The 16,395-nt window shown below is 39.1% G+C and overlaps 2 protein-coding genes across 10 annotated transcripts in view; one reads left to right on the top strand and one right to left on the bottom strand.

Annotated features, from left to right (window-relative positions):
- Positions 1–770: 770 nt before the first annotated feature.
- LOC121734295 (DNA-directed RNA polymerase II subunit RPB2) lies at positions 771–4,497 on the top strand. Its single transcript, XM_042124858.1, has one exon. It carries the CDS (start codon positions 895–897, stop codon positions 4,423–4,425), a length of 3,531 nt encoding a protein of 1,176 aa, XP_041980792.1. The 5' UTR covers positions 771–894; the 3' UTR covers positions 4,426–4,497.
- Positions 4,498–5,578: 1,081 nt separating this feature from the next.
- LOC121733767 (piezo-type mechanosensitive ion channel component) overlaps positions 5,579–16,395 on the bottom strand; it is a 67,640-nt gene continuing 56,823 nt past the window's right edge. For 7 of the 9 annotated variants that reach the window (XM_042124153.1, XM_042124669.1, XM_042124371.1 and 4 more), the window contains 13 exons: positions 16,043–16,257; positions 15,648–15,806; positions 15,028–15,154; positions 11,793–11,939; positions 11,056–11,156; positions 10,711–10,892; positions 9,494–9,656; positions 9,234–9,328; positions 8,857–8,957; positions 7,773–7,879; positions 7,272–7,413; positions 6,644–6,815; positions 5,579–6,225 (listed from right to left, as the gene is read on the bottom strand). In XM_042124153.1, the coding sequence (XP_041980087.1) occupies positions 6,672–6,815; positions 7,272–7,413; positions 7,773–7,879; positions 8,857–8,957; positions 9,234–9,328; positions 9,494–9,656; positions 10,711–10,892; positions 11,056–11,156; positions 11,793–11,939; positions 15,028–15,154; positions 15,648–15,806; positions 16,043–16,257 (1,683 nt within the window). In that variant the 3' untranslated portion in view covers positions 5,579–6,225; positions 6,644–6,671. Of the gene's footprint in view, positions 6,233–6,643; positions 6,816–7,271; positions 7,414–7,772; positions 7,880–8,856; positions 8,958–9,233; positions 9,329–9,493; positions 9,657–10,710; positions 10,893–11,055; positions 11,157–11,792; positions 11,940–15,027; positions 15,155–15,647; positions 15,807–16,042; positions 16,258–16,395 lie in introns of all 9 variants that reach the window. The other 2 variants (XM_042124234.1, XM_042124309.1) reach the window with 2 other exon arrangements.

Here is a 16,395-nt window from a genome sequence, read left to right as displayed (position 1 = left end):
GACACACTACCACCGGGGGCCCTCTCACTCGAACCGTTTTTTGTGCCACAGTGCACAGTCTAGTTATAAGTATCATGTCTCTGGACCCATCTTCGTCAAGGGTCGTTTTGAGCGAAAATGATGACGTCATGAGTGACGTCATAGGCGCGACCAAAACGACCCCAAAGTCCGGTCGCCAAAAGTATATATTAAGGCGAGGATAAACCCCAATTTGTTATTTCGCGACTTCCGGTTTACCTAGTTAAAGTATAACGAAGTTTTAAAAAATATGAGATATAAATCACAATATTTAAAATACCTTAAACCATAAACATTTTAAAAGAACTTAATACTTTGGCTGTAATTAATTTACAAACTCACCTCCGATAAAAATCTATTTCATCGAAATATAAGTATTAACTAGGATAATTATTATACATTTTATTTCAATAAATTGTTAGTAAATCTATATTAAAAATTCTTTAACCGAACAATTTTGTTTCTTAATGTTTATTTCCAAAGATATTTAAAAAAAACATGAAAAATAGAAAAAATCCGCTGGAGTGACTTCAGTTTTATGCTAAGCTAAAATGAATCTTATTGCGATGCTATACGCTTGGTCTTTGGTTTTGTGCAAAGTTATCGTTTTGGATTGAGAGAAGGGGACGTTTTGAGGTTTTGAGCGTATTGGTCAAAATTAACGTCATCTGGAACGCAGCCAAGGTGACAGATTGTCTGGTTGACACTTGACAGCTTGGTGTGCTGTCGCCTGTCCGCTAACCGCTTCGAATTTCGATCGTAATAGTTGATACGCCATTTTGTTATTTCTCTTCGTTATTCGTGGTGTAATTCACGCTGAATAAGATTTTTAACTATTTGTGTACGATTTTGTGTTACTTAATTTAAAATAAAATAATGTATGATACAGAAGATGATCAGTATGAAGAGGAGGAGGTCGAGGAAATATCTTCTGAACTATGGCAAGAAGCATGTTGGATTGTAATCAACGCTTACTTTGACGAAAAAGGTTTAGTTCGACAGCAATTAGATAGTTTTGATGAATTTATTCAAATGTCCGTTCAACGCATAGTCGAGGACTCTCCTCCTATCGAATTACATGCTGAGGCCCAGCATTCATCAGGTGAAATTGAAACTCCTCCAAAATATCATCTCAAATTTGACCAAATTTATTTATCAAAACCAACACACTGGGAAAAAGATGGTGCTCCGTCACCTATGATGCCTAATGAAGCACGTTTAAGAAATTTAACTTATTCGGCGCCACTTTATGTAGATATAACAAAAACGATTGTAAAGGAAAATGAAGACCCCATTGAAACTCAACATCAAAAAACTTTTATTGGAAAGATACCAATTATGCTGCGTTCTACATATTGCCTTTTGAGTAATTTGACTGACCGTGATTTGACTGAGTTAAATGAATGCCCCCTTGATCCAGGTGGCTACTTTATTATAAATGGATCGGAAAAAGTGTTGATTGCTCAAGAAAAAATGGCTACAAACACTGTATATGTATTCAGCATGAAAGATGGAAAATATGCCTATAAAACAGAGATCCGTTCATGTCTTGAACATAGTTCAAGACCCACGTCTACTTTGTGGGTAAATATGATGGCTAGAGGAGGTCAGAGTATTAAGAAATCTGCCATTGGTCAAAGGATTGTTGCCATTGTACCATACATCAAGCAAGAAATACCGATCATGATTGTCTTTAGAGCTCTTGGTTTTGTAGCAGATAGAGATATTTTGGAACACATAATTTATGATTTTGACGATCCAGAAATGATGGAGATGGTCAAACCTTCTTTAGATGAGGCATTCGTTATTCAAGAGCAAAATGTTGCTTTAAGCTTTATTGGTGCTCGTGGAGCTCGTCCAGGAGTTACTAAAGAAAGACGAATAAAATATGCTCGGGAAATTCTACAAAAGGAAATGTTGCCACATGTTGGTGTCTCTGATTTTTGTGAAACCAAGAAAGCTTATTTCCTGGGTTACATGGTCCACAGACTGCTGTTAGCTGCATTAGGACGTCGTGAACTGGATGACAGAGATCACTATGGAAATAAGCGTTTGGATTTAGCTGGGCCATTACTGGCTTTTTTGTTTAGGGGTCTGTTTAAAAATTTGCTAAAGGAAGTAAGAATGTATGCTCAAAAGTTTATTGATAAAGGTAAAGATTTCAATCTTGAATTAGCAATAAAGACAAAAATTATTACTGATGGTTTGAGATATTCTTTAGCTACAGGAAACTGGGGTGATCAGAAGAAAGCTCACCAGGCAAGAGCTGGTGTATCTCAAGTATTAAATAGATTAACATTTGCTTCAACTCTATCACATTTAAGACGTGTTAATTCTCCTATTGGTAGAGATGGTAAATTGGCAAAGCCTCGACAACTTCATAATACTTTGTGGGGTATGATTTGTCCAGCAGAAACACCAGAAGGAGCAGCTGTAGGTTTGGTAAAAAATTTAGCTTTGATGGCTTACATTTCTGTTGGAAGTCAACCATCACCAATATTGGAGTTCTTGGAAGAGTGGTCTATGGAAAATTTGGAAGAAATTGCACCCTCTGCTATAGCTGATTCCACAAAAATATTTGTAAATGGTTGTTGGGTAGGTATTCACCGAGACCCTGAACAATTAATGGCCACTCTACGTAAACTTAGACGTCAGATGGATATTATTGTATCAGAAGTTAGTATGATAAGAGACATACGAGATAGAGAAATAAGAATATACACTGATGCTGGCAGAATTTGCCGTCCTTTACTTATTGTTGAAAATGGAGCATTACTACTTAAAAAGAAACATATTGATCAGCTTAAGGAAAGGGATTACAACAATTATGGCTGGCAGAACCTTGTAGCTAGTGGTGTTGTCGAATACATTGATACATTAGAGGAGGAAACTGTAATGATTGCTATGAGCTCAGATGATTTGGCCCAGGTTAAAGAATATGCCTATTGTACTACATACACACATTGTGAAATCCATCCAGCAATGATATTGGGGGTATGTGCTTCAATTATTCCCTTTCCTGATCACAATCAGAGTCCAAGAAACACATATCAAAGTGCTATGGGTAAACAAGCCATGGGAGTTTACATAACAAACTTCCATGTGAGAATGGACACTCTTGCTCACGTTCTGTATTATCCTCACAAACCATTGGTCACTACAAGATCTATGGAGTATCTACGGTTCAGAGAGCTACCAGCTGGAATTAATTCCATTGTAGCAATTTTATGTTACACCGGATATAATCAGGAGGACAGTGTTATTTTAAATGCATCTGCAGTTGAAAGAGGGTTCTTCAGATCTGTTTTTTACCGTTCATACAAAGATTCTGAATCCAAAAAGATAGGTGATCAAGAGGAGCAATTTGAAAAACCAACTCGCCAAACATGTCAGGGAATGAGGAATGCTCTATATGACAAACTAGATGATGATGGGATTATTGCTCCGGGTATAAGAGTATCTGGTGATGATGTTGTCATAGGTAAAACTATAACACTTCCAGAAAACGATGATGAATTAGAAGGCACTACTAAACGTTTTACTAAAAGGGATGCATCTACCTTTTTGCGTAATAGTGAAACTGGTATTGTTGATCAAGTGATGTTGACCTTGAATAGCGAAGGCTACAAATTTTGTAAAATAAGAGTCAGATCTGTTCGAATTCCACAAATTGGTGACAAATTTGCCTCAAGGCATGGACAGAAAGGAACATGTGGAATCCAATACAGGCAAGAAGATATGCCGTTTACTTGTGAGGGACTTACGCCTGATATTATTATTAATCCTCATGCTATCCCATCTCGTATGACAATTGGTCACTTGATTGAATGTATTCAAGGCAAAGTGTCTTCTAATAAGGGAGAGATTGGAGATGCCACTCCATTTAACGATGCTGTAAATGTGCAAAAGATTTCGTCACTGTTACAAGAATATGGTTACCATTTGAGAGGTAATGAAGTTATGTATAATGGCCACACCGGACGTAAAATTAATGCTCAAGTGTTTTTGGGACCTACATATTATCAACGTCTAAAACATATGGTTGATGATAAAATTCATTCCCGAGCGAGAGGACCAGTACAGATTCTTGTGAGACAACCAATGGAGGGAAGAGCTCGCGATGGAGGTTTACGTTTTGGGGAAATGGAGCGAGATTGTCAAATTGCACATGGTGCTGCACAATTTTTGAGAGAACGTCTTTTTGAAGTATCTGATCCATATCGCATTCATGTATGTAATTTCTGCGGATTGATAGCAATTGCCAATTTAAGAAACAATACATTTGAGTGCAAAGGTTGCAAAAATAAGACGCAAATTTCTCAGATACGATTGCCTTATGCTGCTAAATTGTTGTTCCAAGAATTAATGTCTATGAATATCGCTCCAAGATTAATGGTCGTAAATTAAATAAGAAAGTAATTACTGAGTCCTAAATGGTTTGTTATCTTTAATAATAGAAATAAATTTCATAATATAAAATCGGACTTTTATTATCACAAATTACAACATTAAATGCAGCTTACTACAACATTCACAATACAAAATACTCATACATTCACCTGCCAATTTCTTAGATTCTTTAGGTTTTGACTTCATGGTAAAAATAACTTATGATATTTTCATAAATAACAATAAATAAAATGTATAAGTAATAATCTTAATAAAATGTATGAAAAACAGTCAAGTATCAAAAACTAATCTCTCTGTTTAACAAAGTGATGTTTATTTAATATATTAAACGCATTTTCACTATTTAAAAGGAATAGAGGAAAGAAAATTTTCGTTATTGTGCTATGATCAGTAATAAGTAATATTATTAAAATTTGTAACTAAACTAAGCGATAATAAAGGGTGTGTATGAGTCCCTTGTATAAAGTTCACTGTGGAAGTAGCAGCACTGAACGAGTAATTTTTTTTTGTGATTTGCATGGGCAAGCGCCTCCGTAGCATGAATTTTTTCATACAAAGGTGAAAAAAAATGTTACTCTTTCAGTGCTGCTACTTTCACAGCGAACTCTATACAAGGGACCATACACACCCTTAAAGTATTAAGTATCACTTACTTTAGTTACGCTCATTTTGGGTAACTTTGAATTGCGATTTAACTTTGAACAATACAAAACAATGCATTATTGTATTGTTCAAAGTTAAATCGCAATTCAAAGTTACCCAAAATGACTGTACGCCCTGTAGATTTTATCTAATTTTTCTTTCCCTGATCCTGATTCCTGATAAGTGATAACTTGTGACACGCACACTACATTGTTGTACAATCTATTTTATAGCAAGCATGAAGAGATATTTTAATAATGATGTGTCTATGGGAACATATAAAATATATTAAATGCAAATTATATTTATTGCACTTAAGCTTGGGGCTATCATGAGTGTGGCAACGCCGTAAGTTGTAACAGATGTGTGGCATAAATTAATCAAAAATATGCATCTTTTATGTATTTGCAGTCTTGACTTAAACTTCGTCACAGAAAACAAATTTGATTGATTGATTGATCTAGTCCACCGACGCAGCGAACTGCGAACAGCGGCGAACCGATTTACTGTCTCATCCGCCACACGACAGTCCGTTATAATATTGCATCTCGCTCTATTGCTGTTTCGCAGAGTTTTCGCAGTTCGCATCGTCGTAAACAGAGAATAATAAAAAACAGAGACAACTCTGTGCTTTTTCATTACAAGTCAAATAGAATATTTATTGAAAGGAACTACCACTATAATATTAAAAAAAAACAGGTAATAGTAACATTGATATAAAGATCTGTGATGAATAAAACATTAACGTGCGCAAGTATAAAACAGAGTATAGAGAGCGTCTACACTGAACATATTACCTACAAAAAGTCACTTTTAAGGACTTTTAAGAAGAAAGTTGACATAATTAAGTGCTTCAGTTATAAAGTGTATATTATCTAACATACAGTCGTTTGAATTGAATAAGTCTCAAGTACAGCACTAAACAAAATTATAAGGTGCATCCAGATTAGCTTGAAGTGACTGTGACCGGGCACACGGTCAAGTTTGATATTGTATGTCGTGACAATCTATGTTCTCATCTACATTACTTCTGAAATGCCATGACCCTGGCAGCCTTTGGTCATAACAACGTATTATCTGAATACACCTTTAAGTTTGTAATATAGGCCATAGGATATAATATTATGCATCAAGTAGTGAGGTAGCAACGGATTTTAAAAAAATCGGCCAAGTGCGAGTTGGACTCGCGCACGAAGGGTTCCGTACCATTATGGAGCAAAAATTGTGTTTTTATATGAAAGCCCCCTTAATTATTTATATTATTTAAATTTTATTATTAATTACTAAAGTAGAAATACATTTATGTATTTTGTGAACATTTCAGGTGCCTACTTGTTGTCATCATTTATAGAGAGCAAAAAGTCACTTTTATTGTATGGGCCCCCCTCTTAAATATTTAATTTATTTTATTTTTAGTATTTGTTGTTATAGCGGCAAGAGAAATACATAATCTGTGGTAATTTCAACTCACTAGCTATTACCGTTCTTGAGTTACAGCCTGGAGACAGACAGACAGACTGACATCGAAGTCTTAGTAATAGGGTCCCGTTTTAACCCTTTGGGTACGGAACCATAAAAAAGAAGCGAAGTCTTTCAAGTAACTAATTCGGCGCTGGAAGTGCTCTCTGCTCCTGTTCCTCGTCCTTGGGCCGGCTCCACTTGATCATAGTTTCGGGCGACCGATACAGGAACACGAGTTTTGCGAACAGATCCTCCTCCAGAGACAGCTCGAGGGCTTCTCTCACCTTTGAACATAAGCATATGAAAAGTTGAATAGATAAATAACCAGCTACTATGCTCCGTGAAATACTCCCTACTCTCTCCCGCTACATACATATATTAATACGAGCTGTTGCCCGCGGATTCGCTCGCGTTAAGAAGAATTATTATATATAAACTTTCATCCCCTGTTTTAACCCCTTGGAGGTAGAATTGATAAAAATCCTTTCTTAGCAGATGCCTACGTCATATCATCTAACTGCATGCCAAATTTCAGCCCGATCGGTCCAGTAGTTTGGGCTGTGCGTTGATAGATCACCATGTCAGTCAGTCACCTTTGAGTTTTATCTAAATAGATAGATTATAAATGCGCTTGTGTGACTGTGTGCCTAAACCAATTTTAGACAGGATAGTTTTTAATTAGGAAAATGTAGGGCAACTTCAGGTTTCCTACGATCCCTCGGTTCATAAAGTAATATTACCAAGTATATGTCGAGGCAGAGCTGCAGCACGCGGTCGACGTTGGGCAGGTCGTCGAACATGATCTTGGTATATATCCCGGAGAAGAAGCCGCGCAGCATCCGCGATGCCAGGAACACGAACGTCGTGTACAGCCCGATTATACTGGACACAGAATATTAATAGTTTTAGGGTCTTTAAATTGGTGATATTTGACACGAGCTTCGTGTGGGGTCCTGGCCCCACACGGAGCTTTGCCTGATGGCAGATGGGCACTTGAAAAGGATGGGATTATTTCGATTAAAATGTTCCGTCAGCACAAAGTCAACAGGTTTGTGGGATTCGGGTCTCGGGTCTCGGATCTGCGACTCCAGGGGCTCCAAGCCTATTCTAGGATGATTTGGATGGGCACAGAGAATATTACCGCGGGTAAGGCGTTACAAATCTAAGCAAACTATTCTATTCTGTTTTTTATCGCAGATAAAATGAACGGTTATAGTAGTAGTATTATTTCGTATACATACCCTCCTCCTGATATAAAGTTGAGTGTTTCCGGGAACAGTTTGTCGTTGAAAGTGTACATGACTAGCATATTACAGTCGTTCTTAGGTATTGACGCCAGCCTCGTGTCCTGAAAGTTGTTGCAAAATTTTCTGATATAAAGAAAAACCAACCTTATTGGTATACCTGTCGTATTTTGGTGCACACCTATAACATACGCCAATCGAAAGAGAAGATGTTTAGAAACAACAAATACTCTTTGACAAAATGTCGTAAATAATATACTTTCTGTGTTTTATTTTAGTTTGAAAATGTAAAATAAATAACATTTTAGATACATTTAAGATACAACCTGAAATATTTCAAAAAGTATTTTTTAAGACATTTTGTCAAAGAGTAGATATTTGTTGTTTGTAATTATTTTCTCTGTCGTTTGGCGTATTTTTCATAGGTGTACACCAAAATACGACATTTTAAGTACTTGAAACTTATTAGGTATGCCACGCTCCATACAAAGAGGTTCGAACTCTTTTATCTTGTAGTCGTAAATCGTAGCTATCGTTTTAAGTCAGAATATTTCAACATCGCATCGCATTGCAATGTCATTTTTTAGGGTTCCGCAGTCAATAAGGAACGTTCGTCTGTCCGTCTGTCTTTTTTTTTAATGAAATAAGGGGGCAAACGAGCAAACGGGTCACCTGATGGAAAGCAACTTCCGTCGCCCATGGACACTCGTTGCCAGCCTTTTAAGAGGGAATAGGGTAATAGGGGAGGGTAGGGATGGGAAGGGAAGGGAATAGGGGAGGGTAGGGAAGGGAAAAGGGTAGGGGATTGGGCCTCCGGTAAACTCACTCACTCAGCGAAACACAGCGCAAGCGCTGTTTCACGCCGGTTTGTTCAAATTCCTTTGAACGAAACTGAGATGATGTTGTTAGTAGTTTAAAACACGTTATAAATGTCTTGTCATTGGCCAATCAAAAATTTGCGGTACTACGGAACCCTATATTGCGCGTGGCCCGACACGCACTTGGCCGGTTTTTAGTATGAGTTTGGTTGCAGATTTTTGCGATGCGATGCGAATTCGCAGTTTTGTGTAGGAGCCCTTACCGGCGGCTCGCAGGACTCCTCGACGCGCCAGTACATGTCCTTGCCCTCGCGCTCCAGACGCAACTTCACGTCGCGGTAGTAGCGCCGGTCGTCGTCTTCTGCTAAAATACTGGCATTAGTATAAAGTGCGACAAGGCTTTAAATGAACGTGGGCGGGAGCGCTGCTTGTAAAGGAGAACTGTCAAAAAGGACGTTTTTGTATGATGGCAGCGTTAGTTCCTTTTCGCCACGTTCATTTAAAGCCCTGTCGAGCTGTAATGACCATTGATATTTTGATTTCTTAGATGGTACGATTGCTATCGATCGTTAAGGCAAAACTAGAGCTAGAGTAGATTTAAAAAATTATGTCTTTATGGATGTAAAAATCGATTGATTACCTTCTCCAAACTGAGGCATCAGTTGGTAGGCTGGCTTCGTCGTCCCCTTGTTAAAAACTTTAATAAACTTCGGGAACAAAGTCTTTACAGTTATCCTGAAAAAATTTGGTTTAGTGAAATTAGTACTAATTTACAGTTGAACATAATGTTACATATTATTATATTTGTAACACTTTGAAATGATTTTATAAAGTGGCAGCAGATAAAACCTTAATTCAGAATGGTTTTACCTTATTACAATAGGGATGTTGACAACATACCAGGCGTCGTCTGGGGCGGTGCCGTTGAGCAGGCGGAGCAGCGTGGCGCGGTCGGCGGCTGCGTCGATGGGCACCTCGCGGTGGTCCTCGATCGTGGGCGGGTTCTGCGCCGTCGTGCTCGGGTGCGTTATCACGTACGTGAACTTCACCAGGAGACTCGACTCTGAAATTATACCACAGACGTATAGATAACTAGATAACGCCCGCAACTCCGTTGCGCCAAAATTCGTTTATCGCGCGGGAACCGTACATTTTTCGGGATAAAAAGTATCCTATGTCCTTTCTCGGGACTCAAAGTATCTCCATATCGAATTTCAGCAAAATCGGTTCCGGTGTTTGGGCGTGAAGAGGTAACAGACAGACAGACAGACAGACGGACAGACAGACACACTTTCGCATTTATAATATTAGATTGGATAGTATGGATAGTATGGAAGTATGGATGTAAATATAGTAGTAGGTAATTAAACAAACCCTGTCTGAATTTTGATAGTTATATAAAAATTCAGACAGGGTTTTTTTTACCCTCAGTAATACTAATCCCTGTGGGTAATATTTGTTATAAAATTACACCGAATCAACACATTATTTTATTTCAACTTTCTATCCATTGATAAAATCTGTCTGTAACGATATAGAACCTTCTATTTTAATGCTGTGTGTGAGTAGACTGGGAGCGGAGCCTACGTTGCAGAATACCTTGTGCTCCGTTGAAAACATCAATGGCTTACGAGGATAATGACATCAAAAAGTTGTTGAAGTTGATTTATATGCAGATGGCGAACCTACGTCATTTAGTTGGATTATGTTAATTAAATCTTAGCCGTGATCTGTAGGCAGGGTTTCGACGTAACCATAATGTTAACATACCTAGCGGAATAGTGCAACAATCTCGAGCTGTCAAACGAAACCGAAATCGATTTACAACTCTGTGTAAAAATATGTGTACGTATACACTTAACAAGCATGATTGAACATGAATTCTATGAGATTAAATTGTCAACGTGCCGATAATTGCCGACTGGACGTCAAAAAAGAGTTCTGCTGTCATGTATCACACATATCATTTTATCACGCAGTGTTACTGATAGTGACATCTCGCTTGCTCAGGCCTCTGTTTCTCTATTCCGCTAGGTATATTAACTTTATGGATGTAACGCGACCTAATTACGTAGATCTGCGTTCTTCCTATGGATGGTGTAATAGATGTTACTGACTAGATCGGGCCTCCTGCTCGAGTCTCGCGAGCTCCGGCGGCGAGATGACCCACTCCATGGTGGAGTTGGGGTTGATGGTGACGACGGCGACGTCGTTGTACATGTAGTTGGACAGGAACGTCTGCGCCGTGCGGTCGCGCAGGTACAGGTTGCTCAGCTGCAGGTATTCTTGTTCCGTGTAGCTGTGGGTTTACACTAGTTTATGCTTGTATTTGTTAACTGTAACTGTTCAGTTATGATTTTTTTATATTAAATAATTATTCTGAATTATTCTGTATAGATGCAATCGCGACAAAAATGTATAAAGTACAGTAACATTGTAAGGTAAAAGTTTGTTGATCTTACACGTCGATGTTGTGCGACTGTGCTGACATCTGGTACACGGGCAGGAACGGTCCTATTCGAATGTTGACGGTCACATCGGTGGGCGGATTCGGTTTTCCAACCTAAAACACAAATTAATAAAATAAAATCTTAGTTCCACAATATATCCGCATCAAAGTTAAAATTCATTGCGGTTTTTTAAATATTCCTGGTCTCTAAATCAAGGAGCGGGTCGCGTGCGGACGAACTCACGTCGCTGTGAAAAGACGTCCTAGGACCTAGAGTCTCATATAATAATAGCCAATAGGTTGGGGAAAAAGTCTTTTCGCATTATAGTATGTATGAACTTGTTATAAAATCTCTTGGGCTACCTATACCAATTGTATCTGGCTGATTTTGGTATCATTAAAAAGTTTTAATTTTACAGAAGACAATTCCAAATTCAAATTAGGTAAATGTGAGATTTTCATTTGTTTTTCTTATTGACTAATGAGTAATGAGTGATTCTAATGAAGAAATTCGATACATTTTAAAATTTTATTACAAAAAAGGTAAAAAAATACAACATAAGCCGCGAAAAAAAATTGTGATATTTATGGACCTAATGCAGTATCTGTAAGAGTAGTGCAAGCGTTTTCAATCCGGAAATTTTGATATCAAAGATGCACGTCGCTCTGGTCGCCCTGTTATCAAAATCAATTTGCCTTGCCTTGATGGTTTACTTTAATTTATTGTGGATTTACTTATAAAACACTTACCGAGTTCCCGAAGGCGAAGAAGACGAGGGGGAACCAGATGATGGCGATGACGAAGGCGAGCACGCCGCCGCCCAGCATGTACTTGGAGACGCTCGACTTCTTTGCGCCGCGCGGCTGCGGGAACTTGTCCTCCACGTACCGCGAACACTGCTCAAACCACGCGCTTTTTACTAAGTGGCTTTTAGCGGGCCCTAGGCGTATTGCGTAATATTATTGACTAGGTTACTACGCTCAAGGGTACGCTGACGACCTGGCGATTATGGTGGTGGGAAAATGCGCATCGGTGGTCGCTGGGTTGATGCAGTCAGCACTAAGAGTCGTCGAGAATTGGTGCCAAAGGGTCAAGCTAACAGTAAATGCTGATAAGACGGTCTTGATACCTTTCACCAAAAAGAGGAAGTTGGAGGGACTAAGACCCCCAACACTCTTTGGGAAAACTATTAAGTTTGCGGGTGATGTCAAATATCTAGGAGTAATCCTAGACAAAGGACTCACTTGGAATAAGCACATCGAGTATATTACGAAAAAGGCTAGATGTGCTCTGGGTTCCTGTTGGAAGCTTGTCAGCTCTAAATGGGGTATTCGGCCGAAGGCAATGCTATGGCTATATACAGCCGTAGTGAGACCGATTACCACATATGGCTGCGCAGTGTGGCATAAAAAGGCTGAACAAGTAAACTGTCACAAAAGACTAAACAGCGTACAGAGACTGGCATGTCTAATAATCACGGGTGCACTCTCGTCAACACCCACCGCTTCCCTCGAGGCCCTGATCAACTTAACTCCGCTTCCTCTGCTTGTTCAGATGGAGGCCAAAAAGGTGGCTCTCAGGGCCAGGACGGCGGGTGGGACGAATTGGGTCTCCACCCCATTTCGACAGCTGGAACAGTCTCTCAGTGAATCACCTATCATGGCCATGCCATCAGATGCCATGATCAAGGTGTATAGCTTTTCGAAGCAGTACCAGGTTTTTATACCTTCCAGGGAGGACTGGGAAAGGAAAAATCCAATCGATGTCCGCCCTAGCGACATAGTTTGGTTCACGGATGGATCAAGGAAAGACAACCGTGCGGGAGCCGGAATCTACGGAGGCAGGCCACCAAAAGGCAAATACGCCTGTTTGGGGGAGCTTGCGACCGTGTTTCAGGCTGAAGTCTTCGCTATCCTCGGTTGTTCACTAGAAAGCCTGGAGATGGCCCTAGTTAATAAAAACGTTTTTATCTTCTCCGATAGTCAAGCTGCACTTAAAGCACTGACTGCCGCAGAAGTCTCGTCCAAATTAGTTCTGGAATGCATTGAGACGTTAAACATGCTGGGAAGGAACAACAACATCCGCCTAGTATGGGTCCCGGGCCACAGCAACGTCCCCGGCAATGAAACCGCTGACGAGCTGGCTAGGCTTGGGGCCGAGAGTCTCATATATGGTCCAGAACCATTCTGTGGTATAACTCCCAGTACCACAAAGCAAGTGCTCAAGGAATGGGGTCACAGACTATGCCGGAAGCAGTGGGCTGAGACCCCTGGCCTTGAACACTCCAAGGCACTAATTCCTGACTTCAACAAGAAACAATCAGAATTAGTGCTCACCTTGGGTAGGAACCAATTAAAAATCCTTACCAGAAGCCTAACTGGGCACTGCAAGCTCAACAAACACCTAAACAGAATGGGTATTTGTAGCATAATGACTTGCAGATTCTGTGAGGAGGAGGATGAAACACCTATTCACCTTCTCCTCGACTGCCCTGCTCTACTACAGAGCAGGAACAGGCACCTTGGTCGCCACGAATACTCGTCCACAGAGGAAATTCGTGGCACCAACCCCAACCATATCGTTCAATTTATGAGCAGTATAGGGTTGGGGATGATACTCTAGTGCGAAGGAGTCACAATAGATCCTCATGGGTCGCAGTGACGTCAGGGCTACAGTGACCTGCCTTCTTTAAAAAAAAAAAAAAAAAAAATATTATTGACCGTCTAGGGATGATATTGAACATCGCGCGCCTTCAATCTAATTGTCAAATAAACTGTTCAATAAAATTGAAGCGTGATATTGCACAATACAAATGCTTTTTAGATTAAATAGCTCTTAGATTCTCAGTTACTACTGATCCATGTAACATGTCCTTCAGAATTCAACTTTATTTACATATTATATAACTAGCTGTTACCCGCGACTTCCGCGTCCGCGTCAACAAAATGTAAAACACATAGGTAAAAAATAAAAAAGTAAATAAAATATCCTCCTCCTTTTTGGAAGTCGGTTAAAAAGTAGCCTAAGTTACTCCTTATTACATTAGCTATCTGCCAATAAAAGTCCCATCAAAATCGGTCGAGCCATTTCGGAGATTAGCCGGAACAAACAGACAGACTTACAGACAGACAAAAATTCTAAAAATTGTTATTTTGGTGTAAGTACCGTCTAAATATTCATATGCATGTAGTAAAAACGTTTATTTTAATATTACAAACAGACACTCCAATTTTATTTTAAACTAGCTGTTACCCGCGACTTCGTCCGCGTCAACAAAATAGACCAAATCTTATGCAACAACAAAATAATTTTGGAGATCGGTCCACAAACGGCGGAGTAAAATATAAGTAAAACATAAAAAAAGTAAAAAAATATCCCCCTCCTTTTTGGAAGGCGGTTAAAAAGTAGCCTTATGTTACTCCTTATTACATCAGCTATCTGCCAATAAAAGTCCCGTCAAAATCGGTCCAGCCGTTTCACAGATTAGCCGGAACAAACAGACAGACATACAGACAGACAAAAATTGTAAAAATTGCTATTTGGGTATATGTACCGTATGTACATTCATATGCATGTAGTAAAAAACGGTTCTTTCAAGATTACAAACAGACACTCCAAGTTTATTTTTATGTATGTATAGATGTATAGATTACTGAGGATAATTCGGGTAAAAGAAGAAAGCGATTTTCAGAGCTAGAGCTCTGAAAATCGCTTTCTACTGTTCTAAAATTTAATTGTTTCCTCTAAAATTCTGAATCAAAAAATATTGAAAAATATGAATAAAATTCAAAAAATAAATTCTGTTCTAAAATTTAATTATTTGCTATAGCAAACAATTAAATTTTAGAACAGAACTTTACCTCAGTCATTGGAGGTTTCTTTTGTAACAGTTTATATACTTTGATAAATAGATTATTTATATTTAAAAAATAGAATAACTTTTAGAATAAAGAGATTGCGAATTTATTTTAAACATTTACTCACTTTCAGCAGGAAGACGCTGGCAAATATATCCTCCATTTTGAGCCAGTCCATGAGTGTCATAGAAGTATCCGTCCATATCCAGTCCATGAGAGTCCGCAGCTCGAATAGGAACGGTACTGCCATAAACCTGTGTTAAAATATGATCATTATTATTCGAAAGATATTAAGCATCGGTATGGGTTTTTGCTGATTGCTTGTCAGTGTATCTTTCTCTTTCATTACTAGAAAGTAAAAGAGAACATTTTATTTAGCCAACGTTAACTTAGACTGGCGCACGTGGGCCTCAACATATCGTACACAGGCTCAGATAAATCTTGGAGATTCGACATACGAAAATACAATTTAGTTTGTTTATGACAAAACTCATCTAGTTAGACGATATTACTGGTATGTCTATAAGGCTCGAAGGTTTTACGAAATTCGAACCTTTCCAATTTGACATCAATTTTGTTTATTTAAAACAATGAAATATGCGTACCACGGAAGTAACTTTGCAGCAGTATAGGCTACATTTATCCCGGAATTCCCACGGAAACCGGAACCACCGCGCCCTATAAACTGAAGTCCACGCGAACAGAGTCGCAGGCAACAACTAGTATGCTATGAATGCGTAAGCGTACCCTCTGAAGCAGATCATATTGAGGAAGCGGTAGGACTTGCAAAGAAAGTTGCCGATGATGCGGCGCGGGTAGCCGCAGCGGATCTGGTACGCCGACAGCAGCAGGTACACGCACTTCACCATGTACCACATCGGCGGCGGCAGCAGCGAGTTGAATTTACTAGGGGAAAATAATAGTTTAGTTGTGCTGCCTTAATGCGCTTAGGTATTTTTTGCTTAGGTAGCTTCAAGAACTTAGGTATTATTTGGTACGATCTATAGAGCTTAACGTTTCGCTTTATGGCTACGTAACTGTCCTTACAAAGCCTACATTTTTAGCTTATTAGTGTCGTATTTAAGTGGAAAATATTTTGCTTACATCAAGCACTTGAACCAAGTGCAACAACAGTCTTTTACCGTTCCGTGATGAAAGGCAGCACAAAGAACATCCATATATGCACGCCGATGATGAGTATGTACTGGAAGAGGATCTTGCCGAGCATGAACTTGCGCAGGTAGAGCGCGCGGTCCACCACGATGAGGCCGAACTGCAGGATCAGCATCACCAGGAACGGGATCGGCACCTTGTTCTCCTCTAAATACGTCTGTACACCGCCGTCGCCTTGGTGCGTCTGAAAAAATGACATTGTCCTTAAATAATCCGGGAGATGACAACTTTTTAAAAAATAGTTTTAAGCGCTTCAGTTGTTTACAATAATACCCGTAAATTAATATTTTATTCATTATTATGCCCTACAATGAGTTTAAAG

The sequence above is a fragment of the Aricia agestis genome, chromosome 1 (genome assembly GCF_905147365.1).
Source record: "Aricia agestis chromosome 1, ilAriAges1.1, whole genome shotgun sequence".
Taxonomy (NCBI): domain Eukaryota; kingdom Metazoa; phylum Arthropoda; class Insecta; order Lepidoptera; family Lycaenidae; genus Aricia; species Aricia agestis.
The sequence above is the reverse complement of the archived record's forward strand: the minus strand, read 5'-3'. Positions and strand labels throughout refer to the sequence as shown.